This window comes from Chiloscyllium plagiosum, unplaced genomic scaffold (assembly GCF_037043375.1).
Source record: "Chiloscyllium plagiosum isolate Xiang-an unplaced genomic scaffold, Cpla_swu_hap1 HiC_scaffold_19, whole genome shotgun sequence".
Lineage (NCBI taxonomy): Eukaryota > Metazoa > Chordata > Chondrichthyes > Orectolobiformes > Hemiscylliidae > Chiloscyllium > Chiloscyllium plagiosum.
In genome coordinates, this window is record NW_028270157.1 from 43,516,734 (window position 1) to 43,539,872 (window position 23,139).

Below are 23,139 nucleotides of genomic sequence, written 5' to 3' on the forward strand. Positions count from 1 at the left end.
CACATGCACCACCCTCTGCGTGAAAAAGTTGTCCTTTATAAATCTTGACCGTCTTACATTAAACTTATGTCTTCTAGTTTTGGATTCCCCTACCTTGGGCAAAAGACCTTGGTTATTCACCCTATCCATGCCCCTCATGATTTTATAAAACTCTATAAGGTCACCTCTCAGCCTTGAACACTCAAAGGAGAACAGTCCCAATCTTCTACTCCTCTCTGTATAGCTCAAAACCTCTAACTCCAGCAATATTCTTAAATCTTTTCTGAATCCTTTCAAGTGTCACAACATCCATCCTATAACAGGGAGACCACAATTGAATGCAGTATTCCAAAAGTAGCCTAACCAGTGTCCTGTACATGACGTCCCAACTTCTATACTTATGCACTGACCAATAAAGGCAAGCATACCAAACGCCGCCTTCGCGGCGTAATAAACATAAGTCGTTGTTGCTGTATCTTTGACTGAGCCATCCACTTTAGCATAAATACTGTCATTCTTAAACTTCTGTTTTATTTAAAATACTTTTCTACATTTTAAAAGGTTATGCTGGATCCGGCGTCTCCCGCATTTCTGGATGGTTTCCACTAGAACTTGACCTTGTATACGTCAATATTGAGTCTGATTGAGGAAGACTGAACCAGCTGGGGCTCCTTTCTCTAGAAAAGGGAGGACTTTGGGGTTGACCTGACATCACTTTAAAACTCTGAAAGGGCTTGGCGGAATAGATAGATCGTTGGGAGATCTCAAGGAGCCAGGAATTCCCCTTGCAACAGTCCAAGGACACTGCTAGCAACAAGGATAGGTGGTCAGCTTGCAGAGACTGTGGGAATGCAGATGGATCTGCCTGAGATTGCCCATAACCACTAAACTCCACCCACGAGTCATCAGCACACTGCATAGACCATTCAAGCCATCACATTAATACTAGCACTCTCTAGAGTCATAATCATCGTGGTACAGCACAGAACAGACCCTTTGGTCCAATCAGTCCCTGCCAACCATAATCCCAAACTAATCAGTTCTATTTCCCTCATTTCCATGCCCCGGCTTCAATAAGGAGAAAGTGAGGACTGCAGATGCTGGAGATCAGAGCTGAAAATGTGTTGCTGGAAAAGCGCAGCAGGTCAGGCAGCATCCAAGGAGCAGGAGAATCGACGTTTCGGGCATGATCCCTTCTTCAGTAATGAGGAAAGTGTCCAGCAGGCTAAGATAAAAGGTAGGGAGGAGGGACTTTGGGGAGGGGCATTGGAAATGTGATAGGTGGAAGGAGGTCAAGGTGAGGGTGATAGGCTGGAGTGGGGGTGGGGGCGGAGAGGTCAGGAAGAAGATTGTAGGTTAGGAAGGCGGTGCTGAGTTCGAGGGATTTGACTGAGACAAGGTGGGGGGATGGGAATTGAGGAAACTGGAGAAATCTGAGTTCATTCCTTGTGGTTGGAGGGTTCCTATGGGGAAGATGAGGCGCTCTTCCTCCAACCGTCGTATTGCTATGGTCTAGCGATGGAGGAGTCGCAAAGGGAGGCGCGGTAGTAGTTTGGCACACCGACCTTTACACTGCTGAGGCTAAACGCCAGCTCGCGGACACCTCCTCCTACTGTCCCCTTGACCATGACCCCACCTCCCACCACCAAACCATCATCTCCCAGACCATCTATAACTTCATCACCTCAGGGGATCTCCCATCCACCGCCTCCAACCTCATAGTTCCACAACCCTGTACCGCCCGTTTCTACCTCCTGCCCAAAATCCACAAACCTGACTGCCCCGGACGACCCATTGTCTCAGCCTGCTCCTGCCCCACCGAACTCATCTCTTCATACCTCAACACGGTCCTGTCCCTCTTAGTCCAAGAACTCCCCACCTACGGTCGGGACACCACCCACGCCCTCCACCTCCTCCATGATTTTCGCTTCCCCAGTCCCCAATGCCTTATTTTCACCATGGACATCCAGTCCCTGTACACCTCCATCCCCCATCACGAAGGACTCAAAGCCCTCCGCTTCTTCCTTTCCCGCCGTACCAACCAGTACCCTTCCACTGACACCCTCCTTCGACTGACTGAACTGGTCCTCACTCTGAACAACTTCTCTTTCCAATCCTCCCACTTCCTCCAAACCAAAGGAGTAGCCATGGGCACCCACATGGGCCCCAGCTATGCCTGCCTCTTCGTAGGATATGTGGAACAGTCCATCTTCCGCAGCTACACTGACACCACCCCCCACCTTTTCCTCCACTACATCGATGACTGTATCGGCGCTGCCTTGTGCTCCCATGAGGAGGTTGAACGGTTCATCCACATTACCAACACCTTCCACCCCGACCTCAAATTCACCTGGACCGTCTCAGACTCCTCCCTCCCCTTCCTAGACCTTTCCATTTCTATCTCGGGCGACCGAATCAACACTAACATTTACTATAAACTGACCGACTCCCACAGCTACCTAGACTCCACCTCCTCCCACCCTGCCCCCTGTAAAAACGCCATCCCATATTCCCAATTCCTTTGTCTCCGCCGCATCTGCTCCCAGGGGGACCAGTTCCAATACCGTACAAGCCAGATGGCCTCCTTTTTTCAAAGACCGTAATTTTCCCCCAGACGTGATCGACGATGCCCTCCACCGCATCTCCTCCACTTCCTGCTCCTGCGCCCTTGAGCCCCGCCCCTCCAATCGCCACCAGGACAGAACCCCACTGGTCCCCACCAACCTCCATATACATCGTATCATCCGTCGTCATTTCTGCTACCTCCAAACGGACCCCACCACCAGGGATATATTTCCCTCCCCTCCCCTATAAGCGTTCTGAAAAGACCACTTCCTCCGTGACTCCCTCGTCAGGTCACACCCCCCACCAACCCAACCTCCACTCCCGACACCTTCCCCTGCAACCGCAAGAAATGCAAAACTTGCGCCCACACCTCCCCCCTTACTTCCCTCCAAGGCCCCAAGAGATCTTTCCATATCTGCCACAAATTCACCTGCACCTCCACACACATCATTTACTGCATCCGCTGCACCCGATGTAGCCTCCTCTATATTGGGGAGACAGGCCGCCTATTTGCGGAACTTGCATGTCCTTGGACTCCTCCATCGCCAGACCATAGCAACACGACGGTTGGAGGAAGAGCACCTCATCTTCCGCCTAGGAACCCTCCAACCACAAGGGATGAACTCAGATTTCTCCAGTTTCCTCATTTCCCCTCCCCCCACCTTGTCTCCGTCAAATCCCTCGAACTCAGCACCGCCTTCCTAACCTGCAATCTTCTTCCTGACCTCTCCGCCCCCACCCCACTCCGGCCTATCACCCTCACCTTGACCTCCTTCCACCTATCACATTTCCAACGTCCCTCCTCCCTACCTTTTATCTTAGCCTGCTGGACACACTTTCCTCATTCCTGAAGAAGGGCTCATGCCTGAAATGTCGATTCTCCTTGGATGCTGCCCGACCTGCTGCGCTTTTCCAGCAACACATTTTCAGCCCTGCTTCAATAAGCTTACTTCTCTCAAATGACTATCCAACATCATTCTGAACTCATTTGTCAGCTCTGCTTGCATACAAATTACTCAATGAAATGCTTACGTTAATCAGAGAATGAAAAACATCTGAACGCAGTGCTGTGCAGAGGTGATGTGGCAAATAGCATCAGGGCAGCTGGATGAACATAAAAGGCTGAAAGCTGGGGATCCTGAAGTGAGTCACTCACCTCCTGACTCCCCAAAGCCTGCCTACCATATACAGGGCACAACTCAGGAGTGTGATTGAATACTCCCCACTTGCCTGATGGGTATAGATTTAATTACACTAAAGAAGCTCGACAAAGCAGCCTTGGCACCACGTCCACAAGCATACACTCTCTCCATCACTAACGCTCAGTAGCAGCAGTGTGTGCTATCAATAAGATGCACTGCAGAAATTCACCAAAGATCCTTAGACAGCATGTTCCAAATCCACGACCACCTTCGTCCAGAAGGACAAGGGCAGCAGATACATGAGAACTGCAGCCCCTGCAAATTCTCCTCCAAAACACTCGCCATCCTGTCTTGGAAATATATTTAGCCATTAACATTTGACTTTCTGATGCAAGCTAAATGATAGTTTCTAAGCTTAGAAACTATCTGAATTTTACATATAAGTTTGAGATATACAGCACAGAGACAGATCCTTCGGTCCAACTTGTCCATGCCGACCAGATAGCCTAAATTAATCTAGTCTCATTTGAAAGCGTTTGGCATTTATCCTTCTAAACCCTTCCTACCCAGATGCCTTCGAAATGTTGTAATTGTATCAGACTCCACCACTTCCTCTGGCAGCTCATTCCATACACACACTGTCCACTTTGTGAAGAAATTGCCCCTTCTTTAAATCTTTCCCATCTCTCCTTATAATTATGTCCTCTAGTTTTGGACTCCCTATAGCTCAAATCCTCCAACCCCAGCAACATCCTTGTAAATCATTTTTTTGAACCCTTTCAAATTTCTTAATATCCTTCCTATTCGCAAGGAGACTAGAATTGCACACAGTGTTCCAAAAGTGAACTCAGCAATGTCCTATATAGCTGCAACAGGACCTCCCAACTCATATAATCAATGCACTGATCAATAAAGGCAAGTATACCAAACACCTTCACTATCCTATGTACCTGTGACTCCACTTTCAAAAAACTATGAACCTTCACTCCAAGGTCTCTTTGTTCAGCAACACTCCCCAAGACCTTACCATTTTGTGTATAAGTTCTGCCCTGATTTACCTTTCCAAAATGCCTTTCCAATATGTAAATACTTTTTAGTCTCAGGTATAAAGAGCAGATTATGTCTAGACTGCATTATGTGAGGGTTGTGGACAGTGTGATTCTCCCAGGAAAGCACTTCAGCTGGAAAGGGGGTTGGATACACTGACCATTAAGAAATGGGAGACATATTTGGATCAGTTAGTCCACACCTTAGTCACAACTGTGTTAAAGTGACTGCTAGCATGCAGCTTATGGAGAACACAGGTTAGATAGAGAACAGTGGGACAGAATTCACGTGCTTGCTAACTAAAGATAGGGTAAAAATAGAGGAATAGTAGAATCCTGAGCCTGGGAACTTGGAGCAGGAGGTTGCCCAAATGAAGGAAGTGAGGAAACGTAATATGGTAGTTGTAGATTTAATATTTGAGGAAAATGATAACCTCCTCCTAAAGAGAAGTGAGAAGCTTATATTGTGTTTACCTTGTCTAGGGTGACCAACATATTAAACTAACATCAAAGGATATTGGAGCAGGAAGGTACATTTGTTGTATTTATTGGGATCAAAACATAGGAAAGAGTAGGCAAGAGGTTCTGTTCAGAGTGTGGCAATTAGCACCTCTAGGTTGGTTTATAATCATTACTTGAGCCTGGTGTAAAATGGTGTTTAAATAGATTAAAGAAATGAACATGCATCTGCCAACTTAAACAGGCTTGGATCAGTGTCCTAGCAGAAAGGATGAAAACAGTGACCACTTGTAAACCATAAGGGAGAGTAGAGTAATAGCTTGAGATTGTGTGGTGAGCCTGAAATGTGAAAGTTGTGAAGTGATTAAATCTGCAAACAGGAGTAGGATACATGAGAAAATATTGAGAACAAATGGACAGATTTGGACTAATGCCTTAAATTAAAATGTAATCAAATGAATAGAAGCATCAAATTGAATCAATTGCATATGCACATATAATTTTATGGGTAGAACATAGCAGTCATTACTGAATGCTGAATCTCAAATGGTCAAAATTGGAAATTGACTATTCTAGTTGTAACAAATATAAAAATGAAAGGGAATGTAACAACGGGGGAGGAATATCCTTAATAATCATAGACTTGCATCTATATGCGTCAATAGAAGAAGCAGGTAGGCAGCGGAGATTGCATTGGTAAAAAGAGAAAATCATTTAAAACTATAGGAGTTGTGAATTGGCCCCTTTTTAAAAAGTCTATCTGTGAAAACGTGACTAAGAGTAAAGTGAACCTATTACACACAGACAACTGAGATAATAACATTATACTTTAATATAAGTTGACGTAACTATTTTGTACAAATATTTGCAGTTGAGAAATATAGTGCTTTCTTTGGATTGTTTAGCACTGGATCAAGAATGGACTTTGCCAAAATAACAAGCAAATTAAGAGTAATTAAGAAAATGATTGCACTGAGGAGTAAAAAATCCCTCAGGCCTGAATACTTGCTTCCCAGGGTTTTGAAGTTGGCAGATGGGGAAAAAAAATTGATGTCTTCATGAAGATCTTCCAAAATTCTCTGTGCTCAGGAGTCCAGCCCTTCAGATGGGAACATTTGTATATGTGACTCCACTATTTAGGAAAGGTGAGAGGGGAAATTAGAGAATTACACCAGTTATCCTAATATTCTGCTGCCACAAAATTACTGGAATCTTTTAGTTAAGGATGAGGCCCCAGATGATTCCAGCTCATGGTACCACTGGATGAGTCAGATCCCAAAATTAAACCTAGCCTGAGATTTTCTTTTCTTCTCTTGTTGTTTTGTTTAAACATATTCAAATGAAGTAGCAAGTATTCTTGAACAAAAATAAAGTTTTTATAAAGTAAGCTATATGCATATATGTAGAAAGATCTTGTCACAAGCATTAAAACAACGTTTCACCCTAATTCCAACACATCCATTGCTGGAGACACAAATCCAAAACAATTATACTTCTTTTGCAACTTTTCATGTTTCTGCTTATCTGACTCCTTCCAATCTCTCTCTTTCTCTTTCTCTCACTCTCGCTTGAAATATGAAGAAGATTTTGATTCCTCAACTTGGATGGCATGAACATTTCACCACTCTGATGACCTTTACTACTTCAATGCTGACAGCCTAGTGATTTCTATCCCAAATCTTCTGATTTGGTAATTAACTATCATGACACATATGTGGCTGAGTTTCTCCAGCATTTTCTGTGTGACTTTTCAAACAGACTTCTTGGGGTCTGAGCCTTGTCTTATATAAAAAAAATTCTAATTCTGCAGTGAACTTTGAATGACCTCTTTTTAAAGAAACCGATCCAGATAAATTCATAAAACTGGAAATATATTTCTTTTTTCACAATCCTCCAAAGCTGATATCCTTCAAGCAATATTAAATGGAAGCTATTTCTGTTGATTTGGAGAAGCTAGGGCTCGGGGATATCGGCTAAAAGTAAGAGAGAAATCATTCGAGTGAATTTAGGAAATGATTGACCTGTTATTTGATTCCGGATTCTCTTTCTGTGCAGGTTTTTTCCAGTGCAAAATACCCTGCACCTGACAAACTTCAGGATTATGTTTCCATTTTCACTGGAGTCGATGATGCTGCTTTACAGAAATGCCCACGCTATAAGATTCACAGCAAACTGAAACCACTGGATGAAAAGGCAGTGCAGGTATGCGACCATCATAGCCTTGCCATCAGCCCACAGAATTTCCCTTGTGAATTGTGACATTGAATTAAACACATTAGCAGCTGATTTTCTCCTTCAATTTTGCTTTTTCCAAGATTTTTTATCCTATTGCAAGCTGTATAAATATCAAAAGCTGTTCAAATAGAAATGGCTAAGAAAAAATACTGAAATGCATTTTGGGTTAACCCACTACAAATATCAATCTATTTGTGCAGTAGGTTATTTATTTACAATGCAAGGTGAATAGGCAAGAAAACTAATTGAACAATGCATGATACATTCTTCAATCAGCTCAGAGTTTTGTCCTTCACATTCTTTGAAAATAGTGTTTGCATTGGACTTTCCATCCCTTTCCCTGGAAACCACATTTTGCAGCAATGCACAGCCTGTTGTCTTGCTTCTGCTTTATATTTAAACTGAAAATTGTTCTGAAAACATAAGTATTCTCCACATCTTGTTGAACAGAAAAGGTAGCAGGTGATCCACACATTGTTACCTTGTGTAGAAAAGTAGTATGCAGAACACATTCTTCATTTCTGCTCCATCCAAGTCTTTATATTTTAACTTGGAAATAACATAGGCACGCAGAGACCATCGTATAAATAATACTTTAATTGAATATGCCTATTTGCTTCTATATTTCCTCTTCTACATTTCTTTGCCCCCCCCCCCCCCCCCCCCCCCCCCACACTTTCACTCAAACACCTAATTATTTCATTTTTGATTATTGACATGGTCCCTGCATCAATCACTAACTGCATTTTCAGATGTTTGTTTCAGTGCTGTCATTACAGCCTTATGATATCCAATATCTAATCTTAGCTGGGATGTCAGTGAGGCTTTAATGTGTTAGAGTCAGGGAGGAGAAATCTGGCTAGGTTCTGTTCCTGATCATTGTCTAGTGAACCTCCTTCATTTTGAAAGAACATGTGGACTGATGATCTGGTATGTGTCCTCTGTCACTCTGCTGAAATTCATTGGCAGGACTAACCATGGATGCTGGGCAGATTGCTCATGTGATTCCTTCTTTGCATTCAGGATACATTTCAACTGTCTTGTAAAATATACATCTGGAGTTAAAGATATTTCTATGACAAACATTTCCTAGCTGAGATTTTCAAACTGAACCAGTTGAGATTTTTCTTTCCCTTCAGGAAAAGGCAAAGCATTATCCTGTGTGTCTGAACACCAAGTCACGCGAGGAGAATGAGACAGAAGAAGGATTGGGAAGCCTTCCCCGAAATATCACCTCTATCAGTTCTCTACTACTTTTCAACACCACTGAAAACCCGTAAGTGTCATTAGAGGAATGAATTTTGTATATTTTTCTTGTTCATATGTAAATTATATATAGACGTACCATTTGCCAGTGTGGTCTGTTTATGAAGTGAATGCAAGATGACATTTACAGAAGATAATGAACTGTAATCTCATACCAACATTTGTAGAACATTACATCTTGCAGTTTGCCTGGAAAAAGATGTTTTTGTGTTTTCACATTCTGTATGTGAATTATAAATATCACAGGTTTAAATGTAATATCACTTTTTAATCAAAGGAGAAACATCTCAAACATGTATGCTTTAAACGAGGTAAGTAAATTTTAATTGTAAAAGACTCCGAAACTACTTTTACACTAACACACAGCATGAAAGAATGAAATATTTATACTGTAAATTTGATTGAGGTGGTGGTTGGAAACCTGGTTTTCATGATGTGAACTTTTGAGTTAACGAACTGGAAAAATATAAAAATACTGTTAGCAAGTTATAGATGTTAGGGGATCATGACATTTTTAAAAAGGAGGAAAATGTGGTCTGTTGTGCCTCCCATACTGTAGAATGTTCAAAGCCTATCTTGGTCTTCAAATTCATTTTCCTGCTTACTCCCCATATTCCTTGATTCCCTAATAGATTAAATATATTCAATGATGACAACATCCATAAAGGTCAGGTACTGAATTTCAAAGACTTGCAACCCTTTAAGTGAAAAAGATCTCCTCTTGATTCGGTCGTGTTTTGGATGAGGTCAGACCCATTCTCAAAACACTTTAAGTAGCCCAGAGCATAACATTTTTCTTATTTTGAAGGCAGATGTAAAGTCGATATTCCAGGAGTGATGCAGCTGGGCAAACCACTCTGCTTAGAATCATAGAGGTGTACAGCACGGAAACAGGCCTTTCAGTCCAACTCGTCCATGTTGACCAGATATCCCAACCCAACCTAGTCCCACCTGCCAGCACCCGGCCCGTATCCCTCCAAACCCATTCTTTTCATATACCCATTCAGATGCCTTTTAAATGTTGCAATTGTACTAGCCTCCACCACTTCCTCTGGCAGGTAATTCCATACACTTACCACCCTCTGCGTGAAAACGTTTCCCCTGAGGTCTCTCTTATATCTTTCCCCTCTCACCCTAAACCTATGCCTGGATTAGTGGTGCTGGAAGAGCACGGCAGTTCAGGCAGCATCCAAGGAGCTTCAAAATCGACGTTTTGGGCAAAAGCCCTTCATCAGGAATAAAGGCAGTGAGCCTGGAGCGTGGAGAGATAAGCTAGAGGAGGGTGGGGGTGGGGAGAAAGTAGCATAGAGTACAATGGGTGAGCGGGGGAGGGGATGAAGGTGATAGGTCAGGGAGGAGAGGGTGGAGTGGATAGGTGGAAAAGGAGATAGGCAGGCAGGACAAGTCATGGGGACAGTGCTGAGCTGGAAGTTTGGAACTAGGGTGAGGTGGGGGAAGGGGAAACTAGGAAGCTGTTGCAGTCCACATTGATGCCCTGGGATTGAAGTGTTCCGAGGCAGAAGATGAGGCGTTCTTCCTCCAGGCGTCTGGTGGTGAGGGAGCGGCGGTGAAGGAGGCCCAGGGCCTCCATGTCCTCGGCAGAGTGGGAGGGGGAGTTGAAATGTTGGGCCACGGGGCGGTGTGGTTGATTGGTGCGGGTGTCCCAGAGATGTTCCCTAAAGCGCTCTGCTAGGAGGCGCCCAGTCTCCCCAATGTAGAGGAGACCCTCTAGTTCTGGATTCCCCCACTGCAGGGAAGGGACTTTGTCTATTTACCCTATCCATGCCCCTCATGATTTTATAAATCTCTATAAAGTCATCCCTCTGCCTCCGATGCTTCAGGGAAAACAACCTCTCCCTGTAGCTCACATCCTCTACATCCTTGTAAATCTTTTCTGAGCCCTTTCAAGTTTCACAACATCTTTCCAATAGGAAGGAGACCAGAATTGCACACAATATTCCAACAGTGGCCTAACCAATGTCCTGTGCAGCTGCAACATTACCTCCCAACTCCTGTACTCAATATTCTGACCAATAAAGGAAAACATATAGAATGCCTTCTTCACTATCCTATCTACCTCCAACTCCACTTTCAAGGAGCTATGAACCTGCACTCCAAGGTCTCTTTGTTCAGAAACACTCCCTAGAACCTTGCCATTAAGTGTATAAGTCCTGCTAAGATTTGCTTTCCCAAAATGCAGCACCTTGCATTAATCTAAATTAAACTCCATCTGCCACTCTTCAGTCCATTGGCTCATCTGATCAAGATCCTCCTGTATTCTGAGGTAACTTTCTTTGCTGTCCACTACACCTCCAATTTTGGTGTCATCTGCAAACTAACTAACAATACCTCTTATGCTCACATCCAAATCATTTATATAAATGACGAAAAGTAGAGAACCCAGCACCGATCCTTGTGGCACTCCTGGTTACAGGCCTCCAGTCTGAAAAACAACCCTCCTCCACCACCCTCTGTCTTCTACCTTTGAGTATTCAACTGGCTAATTCTCCCTGTATTCCAGAAGGTCTAACCTTACTAACCAGTCTCCTATGGGGGATCCTTGTTGAACACCTTATTGAAGTCCATATAGATCACGACCACTGCTCTACCCTCCTCAATCCTCTGTTACTTCAGAAAAACTCAATCAAGTTTGAGAGACTTGATTTCCCATGCACGATGCCATGCTGACTGTCCCTAATCAGTCCTTGCCTTTCCAAATACATGTACAGTCTGTCGCCAGGATTCCCTCCAGCAACTTGCCCACCACCAACATCAGGCTCACTAGTCTATAGTTTCCTGGCTTGTCCTTACCATCTTTCCTAAATATTGGCACCACGTTAGCCAACCTCCAGTCTTCCGGCACTTCACCTGTGACTATTGATGATACAAATATCTCAGCAAGGGGTCCAGCAATCACTTCCCTAGCTTCCCACAGAAGTCTAGGATACACCTGATCAGATCCTGGGGACTTATCCACTTTTATGCATTTCAAGACGTCCAGCACTTTCTCCTCTAATATGGACATTTTTTAAGATGTCGCCATCTATTTCTCTACAATCTATATCTTCCATGTCCTTTTCCACAGTAAACACAGATGCAAAATACTCGCTTAGTATCTCCCCCATCTCCTGCGGCTCCACACAAAGGCCGCCTTGCTGATCTTTGAGGGGCCCTGTTCTCTTTCTAGTTACCCTTTTGTCTTTAATGTATTTGTAAAAACTCTTTGGATTCTCCTTAACTCTATTTGCCAAAGCTATCTCATGTCCCCTTTTGGCCTGCCTGATTTCCCTCTTAAGTATACACCTACTTCCTTTATACTCTTCTAAAGATTCACTCAATCTATCCTGTCAATATCTGAAAAATGCTTCCTTCTTTTTCTTAACCAAACGCTCAATTTGTCTAGTCATCCAGAATTCCTTATACTTACCAGCCTTTCCTTTCACCCTGACAGGAATATACTGTCGCTAGACTCTTGTTATCTCACTTCTGAAGGCTTCCCATTTTCCAGCTCCCTTTACCTGTGAACATCTGCCCCCGATCAGCTTTTGAAAGTTCTTGCCTAATACTGTCAAAATTAGCTTTCTCCAATTTAGAACTTCAACTGTTAAATCTGGTCTATCCTTTTCCATTAGTATTTTAAAACTAATAGAATTATGGTCGTTGGCCCCAAAGTGCTCCCCCACTGACACCTCAGTCACCTGTCCTGCCTTATTTCCCAAGAGTAGGTTAAGTTTTGCACCTTCTCTAGTAGGTGTACATTCACATGCTGAATGAGAGAATTTTTCTTGTGCACACTTAACAAATCCATCTAAACCCTTAACACTACGGCAGTCCCATTCTATCTTTGGAAAGTTAAAATCCCCTACCATAACCACCCTATTATTCTTATAGATAACGGAGAACTCCTTACAAATTTTTTTCTCAATTTCCCTCTGACTATTAGGGGGTCAATAATACAATCCCAGTAAGGTGATCATCCCTTTCTTATTTCTCAGTTCCGCCCAAATAACTTCCCTGGATGTATTTCCGGGAATATCCCCTCTCAGTACAGCTGTAATGCTATCCCTTATCAAAAATGCCACTCCTTGTCCTCTATTGCCTCCCTTTCTGTCCTTCCTGTAGCATTTGTATCCTGGTACATTAAACTGCCAGTCCTGTCCATCCCTGAGCCACGTTTCTGTAATTGCTATGATATCCCACTCACATGTTCCTAACCATGCCCTGAGTTCATGTGCCTTCCCTGTTGAGCCTCTTGCACTGAAATAATACTATTTAATTTATCAGTCCTTCCTTGTTCTCTGCTTTGTCCCTGCCTGTCCTGACTGTTTGACTCGTTTCTTTTCTCAACTGTACCAGCTTCTGATCTCTTTCCTCACTATCTCCCTGGGTCCCATTCCCCCACCTTACAAGTTTAAATTCTGCCAAGCAACTCTAGCAAATCTCCTTACCACAATATTGGTCCTTGAAGCAAAACTAAATTTCTTTCCACAGTATGGTTAAAACAGTAACAAAAGAAAATAGAATTTAGAATACCCTACAGTTTGGAAATCCAACCAACTTGAAATCACAACTTCCAATACCCACAACATCCCAAAAACACACCCCTTGGCAAATGGTAAATTCAAACTCTGGTTCTTACAGGCAGGAGAGATTTCAGAGAGAAGAGTCTGGCAAGAAACATCTGTTGAAGCGTGGACCCTTTTTTTTCCACAGTAGCAACTTCCCTGCTACCAGCAGTTTCTGGCTGCCTGTAAATCAAAATAAAGTAGAAGAAAAAACCTGAACTGGGAGAACTGGCCAGTCCCCTGCCATTGTTTAAAGTAGCCACCTCCGGATATATTGGCACCTCTGCCTTTTAGACGTCTCTTTTGGGGGATTAAAGGACAAAATAACCTTGTTAAAGGGGCAGCATTGTCGCAGTCCAAACTGTTGGGCACCTTATCCTGAAATCATGCTTGTATTTTAGCTTGCCTACCTAGTGAAATCAATCTCTTCATATCAGCTCCTTTACAGTATTGACTGCCTCAATAAAATCATCTCTTTTTTGAAACACCAAAGAATATGGACCTAGTTTATTTACCTTGTTGTCATAATTGACAAACTTGTCATCCTCAGGACCAATATAGTGATCCTTTACTATTTTGTATCTCGTTAAATATATCATGAAATGTGGACACCAAAACTTACTCAGTACTTTAGATGTGGTCTCACAAAAACTATACAATTGTAGCAACACTTATTTATTCTTGAACCTGTCACCTTTTCAGTGAAGGTCAATATACCATTTTCTAATTGCTGGCTTTAACGGCATGCTAACCTTTTATGTTCCTGCTGGGCCCCTTGCACAGTCAAGTCTCTGTGACATTAACATTTACAAGTTTCACGTCCTTTTTAAAATAATTGTTTTTCAATTCTTTGGAATAATCTCACGTCTCTCATATTTTACTCCATCTGCCAACTTTTTGCCCACTCACTTGACCAATCCTTTAAAATGTCTTTATGTTCTCTAATTGCACTCCCACTCGGCTTTCTGTTATCAGCAAACTTAGATACATTTCTCTCTGTTCAACTAAATCCTTAATATTAGTTGGATGTTTGCATGATCCTTATGGTGCTCTTCTCATACAACCTGTCAACTTGAAAATGCTTGATTTTATGCCTATTCTTTGCTTCCGATATGTTAACCAATCATCTATCCATGCTAATCTATCATCTCTAATTTCATGAACACTTATCTGGTATTAAATTTGCGTAGCATGTTGTCAGATGGATTTGTGAATTATAGGTATAGAGTAAGTGTTCAAAAACGTACTGAGACAGGGACAGGCGCATGTTCCCTGTTTAGGGTGAAGTGCAGGAGCAACAAGCCCAAAGAACCCTGTTTGTCTAAAAATATTCAGGATTGGATTTTAAAAAAAAAGGAAAAGAGGGAGATCTAACATTTTCAAAGAACAATGTTTAACCTTTTCCCCACAGCTATAAGAAGTATGTTCTATTGGATCCATTAGCTGGAGCAGTGACAAAAACTCACACTGCTCTGGAGACTGAAAAAGATGAGAAACCATTTGATGCACCACTTTCTATCACCAAGAGGGAGCAACTTGAACGACAGGTAATTTAGAGAATTGCATAGCTGAAGTCTGCGTAGGCCATGTTCCATCAACAATACTACATCGTTTTTTAAAAAAGAAATGCATATATAAAATGCTACTGCTGAAGTGTGATGGTGCCAGATTTATATAATTTATAAGTGCATTTAATATTGCATTTAGATGATTAGGTTCTGGAAAGCACTGGTGTGTGCATGGGTGTGATGAACGTAGGTTCAATTAAAGCATTCAAAAGGAAATAGTTAACTAATTAATGAAAAATGGGCATATCTGGAGAGGCCAAATACAATCCATTCTCAAGAGAGATCACAGTCACTTTGATGTTATTGGGTTAAACTAAAGTTCAATCACTAAGTTTTGGAACTTGAGCCAAGTCAGTTTGCCTCCCTTGTTGAGTTTTGATGTGTCAAACATTGGTTGAATCAATCTGAAAGAAAATGCAATTACTGCGGTTATGATTTGCTATAAAAGCTAATGAGAACCAAGTGATGCATTTTGTTATCTAAAGAAGATATTTGCAATAGCTTTTATTTTGAGCTGTTTGTATAGACCTATGAATATTGCCATCTTTTGGTTTTTCAGACAACTGAAAATTATTTCTATGTGCCAGACCTGGGGCAAGTGCCAGAGATTGATGTCCCATCCTATCTGCCCGATCTACCTGGCATTGCTGATGACCTCATGTATAGTGCGGATCTGGGTCCGGGTATCGCACCCTCTGCACCAGGGAGTAATATGCCTGAACTGCCCAGTTTCAACACAGAGCCTGCTTATGCAAATGGACCAGGTACTGTAAGACAATGTAAAAAAACTATTTGGCGGTTTGTAGAAGTAGCCACTGAGCTCTGCACCCTCCTCCTCATTCCCTTGCAACTGTTTCCATCCTTGTCTCATCACGCCACCATCTGCACCCTGCTCTTCTCTTCCCCCAACTTCTCCACCTTTCCTGCCATGCTCAGTACATATGGCCTACACTGGTTTAATATGCAATGAAACCGCTTTAAAGCATGGGGTTTTGTGGGGAGGGAAGATGAGGGCCAGGGAAGGTATGTTTGATGTTACCAAATGTAACTTGTTTAATGTAGGCCTACATTGTATAAGGGTTTGGCCAACATTAATGTCACACCTTTAGTCACCAAACATTTGGAAGTAGCTTTATGTCATAATGTATCTCCATTGGGACAATAATTTGTCAGTTGCAGACAAGTAGCCATCGTTTCATCAAGCATTTATTTCAGTAGTTATTCTGGAAATTCCACAAAGTCTTAACTTTGCTGTTCATGTGTCTTTCAGATCAACAGAATACAAATCTACCACTGCCGCCTGTTGGACTTAGTACTCTAGAACTGCTGACACCAGTTAGTGCTCCTCCTCCTCCACCCCCACCACCACCTCCACCTCCACCTCAGTCATCTCTGCAAACTGATGTTGCTAATAGTCAACCACCAGGTTGGTTTGTTTTTTAATGTATCTCCTCTATCATATGTTCTGAATTTTGTGCTAGTCACTATGGACTGTTAACTTATAGTGCACAAAATTTAAAGTTTCCAGTCCATGATTACGTATCATCAGAACAGTTTATCTGTGCAAATGCTTCCTGACCTGCTGAATATTCCAACTTTTTTTGTTTTTGTCAGGTTTCCAGCATTTGCACGTTTTTGCTTTTGCATAAATTTGATTCATTAGTCTCTCGTGACAGGAATACTTGGAATAATTAAACATCAACTGCACTAGTGCACAGCTAGTGGTATTTTCCTATAGATCTCTTCTACCATCAGCAGGATTGTCCTGGGACTGCAGGTCGTTGCTGGGGTGGGATGTGAGGTTTGTGGTCCACATTTACAACTCTAAGTATATTCTGAGCTGCTGTGATCTCTTTTTAAAATGCCCTTAATCTCATGAATGTAAAGGGGCAGTAACATTTCTGACAAAATTGCTTTTCTAACGTATTGCCCAGCCACCTCCACAAGTTGTATTTTTAACAAAACTTTAGATGGAATGTCTGGCTTTTATTAAAATTATTCTTCATTGATATAGAAATTCCGTTTAAGGTTCAGATGAAGTGGGCAAAAACTTGGCAAATGGAATTCTAATATGGGAAAATGTTAGGTCATGCACTTTGGCAGGAAGAATAACAACTAAATATTATTTAAGTAGAGAGAAAGTGCAGGAAGTGACAACACAGGAATTTGAAGATCCTAGTGCACGAATCACGAAAAGCTATCGTCCTAGTTCAGTAGGTAATGGGAAGGCACATGGATTGTTGGCATTTACTTCAAAAGAAATGGAGCATAAAAACAAATCTTGCTAAAACTTTACAAAGCACTGATAAAACCATGCCTAGAAAACTGACTAGTTATAGTCCCTATATCTAAGGAAAAAAATATACTGGCATTGGAGGCAGTTCAAAGAATGTTCACTAGGTTGATTCCAGGTATGGAGGGATTTTCTGATGAGGTGGTGTTGTATAGGTTGGACATGTACTCATTGGTGTTAGAAGAGTGACCTCATTGAAACATATAAAAGCCTTAAGAGGTTTGAAAGGGGTAAATGTGGAAATGTTTCCCCATCTGGGAGATTATAAGATCAAAGGACATATCCTCAGAGTAAGGGGGTTATGTATTTAAAACAAATGAGGAATTCTTTTGAGAATAATGAAATCTGTGGAATTCCTTACTGCAGAAGGCTGTCGAGGCTAGGTGATTGAGAATATTCAAGACTGAGTTGGATTTTTAATCAGTAAGGGAATTGAGAGGTTTGAGGTAAAGGCAGGAAAAATAGAAAATGACCAGATTTTAAATTTTCTGTCTATGACTAATTTCCCTTTCCAAGGGTGTGGCATTCCCACCTTCTGGAAAGCAGCCAAATGGCTTGCTCCACCTTTTTCAGAGGGCACTTTAAAAATCAGCAACATTTCTGTGGATCTGGAGTCACATACAAGCCAAAATTACCTTCCTAAAGGACAGTGGTGAATTGCATAGACCTTTTTATGACAATCTGGTTTAGTGGTTAACATTACTGATAGTTTTTATTTAATCTCAGATTTTATTTGTTATTGCATTTAAAATTCCCAACTGCTTTTGTGGGATTTGAACTTGTCCATTGTTGCATAATGGCTTCTGCTGCCATAGTCCTGGAATGTGTTGATTATGAAATCATTAGCCACATAGGTGATTTCAAAAAATATTGATTGGATGTGAAGTGCTTTGTGATACCATTGAGACATAGGTAGCAAAATACACCTGCAACCAGGACATAAGACTAACATGTTTTTATGGCTACTTATTTGAAGGAAACATTTGCAGACGTACAGGACTAAGGGAGGATTGTACCAACAAGTTCATGGCTTTTGCAGAGACACAACGGAGACATGATGAATCAAAAGGTTTCATCCTGTTCTGTGATTGTGTCTGCCATGTTTCCTTCCATGGAAGACTGTTTTTGTTCTCTGCAAAGTTCAATTATACTCATAAAATTTCTCTTCGAAATGAATGGAACTCTAATTGTGAAAAACTTTTATTGATGTCTACTTTCACAAATTGTCCCTCAGAAGGTGGCTGTGTTCATGGAGCACCACAAGAAGTTGTGAAACCCTCAAATGGAAGAGCCAGTCTGCTGGAATCAATCCGTCAGGCTGGAGGAATCGGGAAAGCCAAACTGCGGAATGCGAAGACCATTAAAATGGAAAAGAAGAAACAGAAAGAACAGGAACAAGGTATTCTCTATTTAATGCCCCTTCTTTGTTTCAGAAGGTATATAAAACTGTTTTACATTTAAATGCTGTTGTGAAGTTACTGAAGGGGTTGAGTGGTGATATTGATTTTTCACTTTCCCACATACTGGGTTACAATGAAATCCTTTGTGTAATCTTTATCTGAATTATCTACCTGCGAAAGAGGTAGCTTTTATCCCTTGAGATTCAAGAACACTAAGTTGATGAAAATCCTTGCTGCCAATAGAAAAATAGAGTAGGAGTAAGCCATTTGGTCCATCAAGCTTGCTGCACTGTTGTGTGATTTGTGGTTGATCCTGCATCTCAACACCATACTCCCACATTCTTCCCCTCCTTCTAGAACCCCACTCCTCCATGATCATCCCCACCACTCCCCCATCCAGTCGGTGCAGCCGTGTCAGAATTTATACTCTTCATTGGATCTCTTATCATTCATTTAACACAACAAAGAGCAGTCCACTCAACCCAATCTTTCCTTGTAAATAATCCTCACATTCCAGGATTCAGTCTGGTGAACCTTCACTACACTCATTCTATAAGTGTATATTTCAGTTTGAGAAACTGTTTTATCCAAACGCAGGTAAAATATCTTGCCAGATGCTTGTGCAATTATGATGAAAGTCATCGACCTGAAACATTAATCCAGACTGACTTATTTATTCTGCTATGTATTTCCATGTTTTTGTATTCTTATCGCATGTTTGGAGCTTCCTATTACTACAAATGGCAATGATTGCAAATTCTCAGTTGTTTTGAATCAAAATAGCAGAATTAGTCGACTTGTGTTTTTTTTTATTTTCCTTGCTTGTACTGTCAGTTTGTTAATTGGAGGATAAATAGAAATTTACATGTGTAATGTATTCTCTCTCTTGCTTCGACTAAACAGTGGAAGAAGTAGAAGCCTTATTGATCTTGACCTGTATTGTGTTCCAGGTGGAACAATGAAAGGAGGTGGGGATCTGATGTCTGATCTCTTCAACAAGCTCGCAATGAGGAGAAAAGGTACAAACACAGTGCTGACACATGCAGTTATTGTATGGTCTACATTATCTAAAAAAGATTGCACTTCTTGATGCTATTTTTTGTTTCTTGAACTTTGTGCCTCTTTAAAGAAGGATTAAGGTAACTGTCACTTTCACTTTGTCCTAATCAGGTGATTAGGTCTTTATTATTCTAATATTTCCAGAGTGGCTGTTCTTGTCAGACCAACTATTTTTTGTACCAACCTATTTCCTGATTTATTAACCAACTTGTGTGTCGGGGGATGCAAAGTTTGAGGAAAATTTCATCAGACTGGGCCTGTTTCTAATGGAGTTTAGAAGAACGGGAGTTAATATTATTGAGACTCTTAATTCTGAGAGGATTTTCTGGGCAGATTATGAAAGGATGTTGTCCCTTTTTAATGGGAGAGACTGGAATTGGGTGGTACTGTTTATGAATAAGATCAATGAGGTGAACTTTTTCCTGCAAGGGTTATGGACTTTGAAACTTGGGAAGTGTTTCCAGAGACTGGTTTCCAGAGGCAGAGATTCTTGGCTAACTGGAGAATCAATGGATATTGGGTAGGCAGCAATGTGCAGAGTTGAGGCCACAATCAGATCAGTTATGGTCTTATTTTCTTGGTCTGCTCCTGTTCCTAATTCACACATTCCTTTGCTATTATATTTTCTGATGCCTGTTATCATTCTGTATATCTGACTAGAATTACAAGTTGTTCATCTGATTCACAGGTATTTCTGGTAAAGGTCCTCAAGGTGAAGGAGGCAGTGGTGGAGCAGTTGCCGGTAGTGATCCTGTACCAGGTGGAGCTTTTGCCAGAATGTCTGATGCCATTCCACCCCTCCCACCTCCACAACAGCAAACTACTGAAGACGAGGACGAATGGGATGCGTGAAATTTGTTGCTTGATTGTCGAAGCTGTCTGTGTTAGGTATCTGGTCCCTGTGAAACATTGAAGTTTTCATTTAGTTGTGTTAAGTTTCTGTCAATTCAACTTGAGCTGAGAAATCTTGAGACAGAGGGCAGAAGTTTGTTTGTAAATGAATTCCTTTTTATCCAGTTTGTCTATGAAATAGGAATTGAACAGTCTTGTCCATGTGAACACAATTACCAGGGCTTCTCAATTTCCTGGCAATCCGGTTAACTAATATGGCTAGCCAAAGACCTTAGCAATTAAGCAGTAGAATTTCCTTCATAACATTATTTCATTCTTTCAATGACCTCTGTTTCAACAGAAACACCAATGTTAATTAGGCAAGAGTGTACTGATGCTGTAAACTGAACAGCAATGCAAAATCCCCTGAATAAAAGCACTATTATTGGCTATTGTTTTATGCAAATATGCTCTAATATTTAACATTTTAATAATCCAGTTTAAAAGATTAGAAATGTATTGCTCTGGTATGACCATATATTTTCGTTTGGCCGGTTTGTTTCCGGGTTTTCTCTAGCATTGTTTATCCATATAATCAGGTGACAGTGGCCCACATTTCCTTGAATGAGTTGCGGAAAGAAGTCAGCATGTTTCACAAAAATAAAACAACTGCAGATGCTGGAGATCTGAAACAAAAACAAATTGTTGAAACGTTAACTCTTCCTGCAGATGCTGCCAGGCCTGCTGAGTTTCTTCAAGTCCAATAACTCTTCTTCAGAACTCGGTTCATCAGTTCTGATGTGTCGCCAGACTCAAAGTTAACTGTTTTCTCCTCACAGATTTTGCCAGATCTGCTGACTTTCTCCGATTTGTTTATGTATGTTTCACTACTCAGATGCTATAGTCTACTGCATTCCTTGAGGGGCTAATAATTATTATCCAGAATCAGCAATGTTTAGAGTTTAGCAAAATGATGAAAGTGTATATAATTCAAGTTCAAATTAACAATAACTGAAGCTTAGTAATATCTGTAAAACACTTGTACAGTTATAGCAGACCAATGAAGTTTAATCTTATTGTATAGAAGAGAAAAATTGAAATATGAATGGCTGTTACAGTTGTCTGGTAATACAATTAATTTGCATAACAATTCTCTGCTTAAAAGTTTAAAAGTGTGACATTGGAGTATCCCTGTTGCATAAGTCATGTTGAATTGGAATGAAGAGCATGTTAGGAAAAATCCAATCTATTGTCTAAATGAATTGTTTAATATGAGCAAAATCAATATAGAATTATCAAATTTGCATTTTATGTATAGCCAAAATGTTTCCTTTGCAATTTTTTTTGTATCAACAGATTATTTGCAAACTGGCCATCATGTGCAATGAAGGTTGTTTGCTGTACACTATCAGATTGTGTGCAGTGAGGAAAATCTATTTCAATGCAAACATTCCTGGAAACATTGAAGATTTTAGAGAACAGTTTGGCTCCAACCATGTGTCATTGAACATGAGAAAATTTCCATTGTAGCACCTGCATTGAAATTATTTGATAACCTACATCAGTCCAAAACCCCCAAAATTACTTCAACTTTTGGATTTTTGGAGACAGCTCTGATGATGAAAAACTGTTAGATACATTTTAACACAGCTCATCACATTGGAATGTATCCAATCTACCTGTTATTAAGAGCTTCCACTGGATGTTGGGAAAGGCCACAGGAGTCATGAAAGTAACATCATGCCCAATCTACATTGCGGTGGCTTCATTGCACAAGTATTAAATCAGTTGCACTTTACTATTTTAACAGGAAGCTGATCAAAATGACTGTGGGAAAAGCTAATATGTCCTTAGCTGTGTAGATTATTTGTGAATCAAAATAAATGCTTTCACTAGTTCCTGTGTTGAGTGGAGTTTTATCTTTAACTACTATTGTAACTTAGGACAGATGTCATAGGACAAACATTTTTAAAATTTGCTGTCACAGTCCCTATCCTACAGACTCCCTGGCATGGCAGGGAGTCATGAACTGTGCAATCTGCCTGTTTTGCTCGCAAGACTAAGTTTTTCACTGTGCCTCGGTACACTTGACAATAAATTCAACAGCATCAGACTTTGTGCTGTTTCATGTGCCTATTTGCTGCTTCTCCAATTCAGACACATGCTCTCTCTGATTTATTGCTGATAGATTCACTGGAGAGATGTGGCATCTGATTAGCAGAGCAGTTCCCCGCAAGGTCCTGCAGACATATATTTGATACAGCAGTGTGTGCACCACACAGATCTTTCCAGTTAGCATTATGGCCTTCAGGCCACCTGCTAGGCAAGTTGGAGTTACCTAGAAACATCCAAACCAGTTCATGTGAAATACATAGCATTACTCTGCAGCCATGTTAAAATGCCAATGAAATTCACAGTCCAATATTACTTGCCATTGTATAATCTTGGTTTGTTCAGACATACTACTTGCATAGTGGTAAAGCTAGAATTTTCTTCAACAGGCGTTACTGAAATTGAATCTTCACAGGTAGCTTACTAAGTCTTCTAAGGTGCTATGATCATAGAAATAGGAGTGGATGGACCCTTCTGCAGTTTGAACCGGTTCTATATTCGGTCAAGTCATGGTTGATCAGTCCCTCAACACCATTGAGCCGAAGGTCAGGCAGCATTTTGTGACAAAAGAGTTTGTGAGAAGATTTGTAGCTCAGGTGCTCTTTGTTGTGGTTCTGTT

At 41.2% G+C, this 23,139-nt stretch overlaps 1 protein-coding gene across 3 annotated transcripts in view; it reads left to right on the forward strand.

Annotated features, from left to right (window-relative positions):
• washc1 (WASH complex subunit 1) overlaps positions 1 to 22,305 on the forward strand; it is a 30,422-nt gene extending 8,117 nt beyond the window's left edge. For 2 of the 3 annotated variants that reach the window (XM_043709419.2, XM_087997268.1), the window contains exons 4-11: positions 7,247 to 7,393; positions 8,566 to 8,702; positions 14,669 to 14,804; positions 15,385 to 15,589; positions 16,096 to 16,251; positions 18,353 to 18,517; positions 19,469 to 19,537; positions 20,266 to 22,305. In XM_043709419.2, coding sequence (XP_043565354.2) covers positions 7,247 to 7,393; positions 8,566 to 8,702; positions 14,669 to 14,804; positions 15,385 to 15,589; positions 16,096 to 16,251; positions 18,353 to 18,517; positions 19,469 to 19,537; positions 20,266 to 20,429 — 1,179 coding nt within the window. In that variant the 3' untranslated portion in view covers positions 20,430 to 22,305. The remainder of the gene's footprint in view (positions 1 to 7,246; positions 7,394 to 8,565; positions 8,703 to 14,668; positions 14,805 to 15,384; positions 15,590 to 16,095; positions 16,252 to 18,352; positions 18,518 to 19,468; positions 19,538 to 20,265) is intronic. The other variant, XM_043709420.2, reaches the window with a different exon arrangement.
• Positions 22,306 to 23,139: the final 834 nt, after the last annotated feature.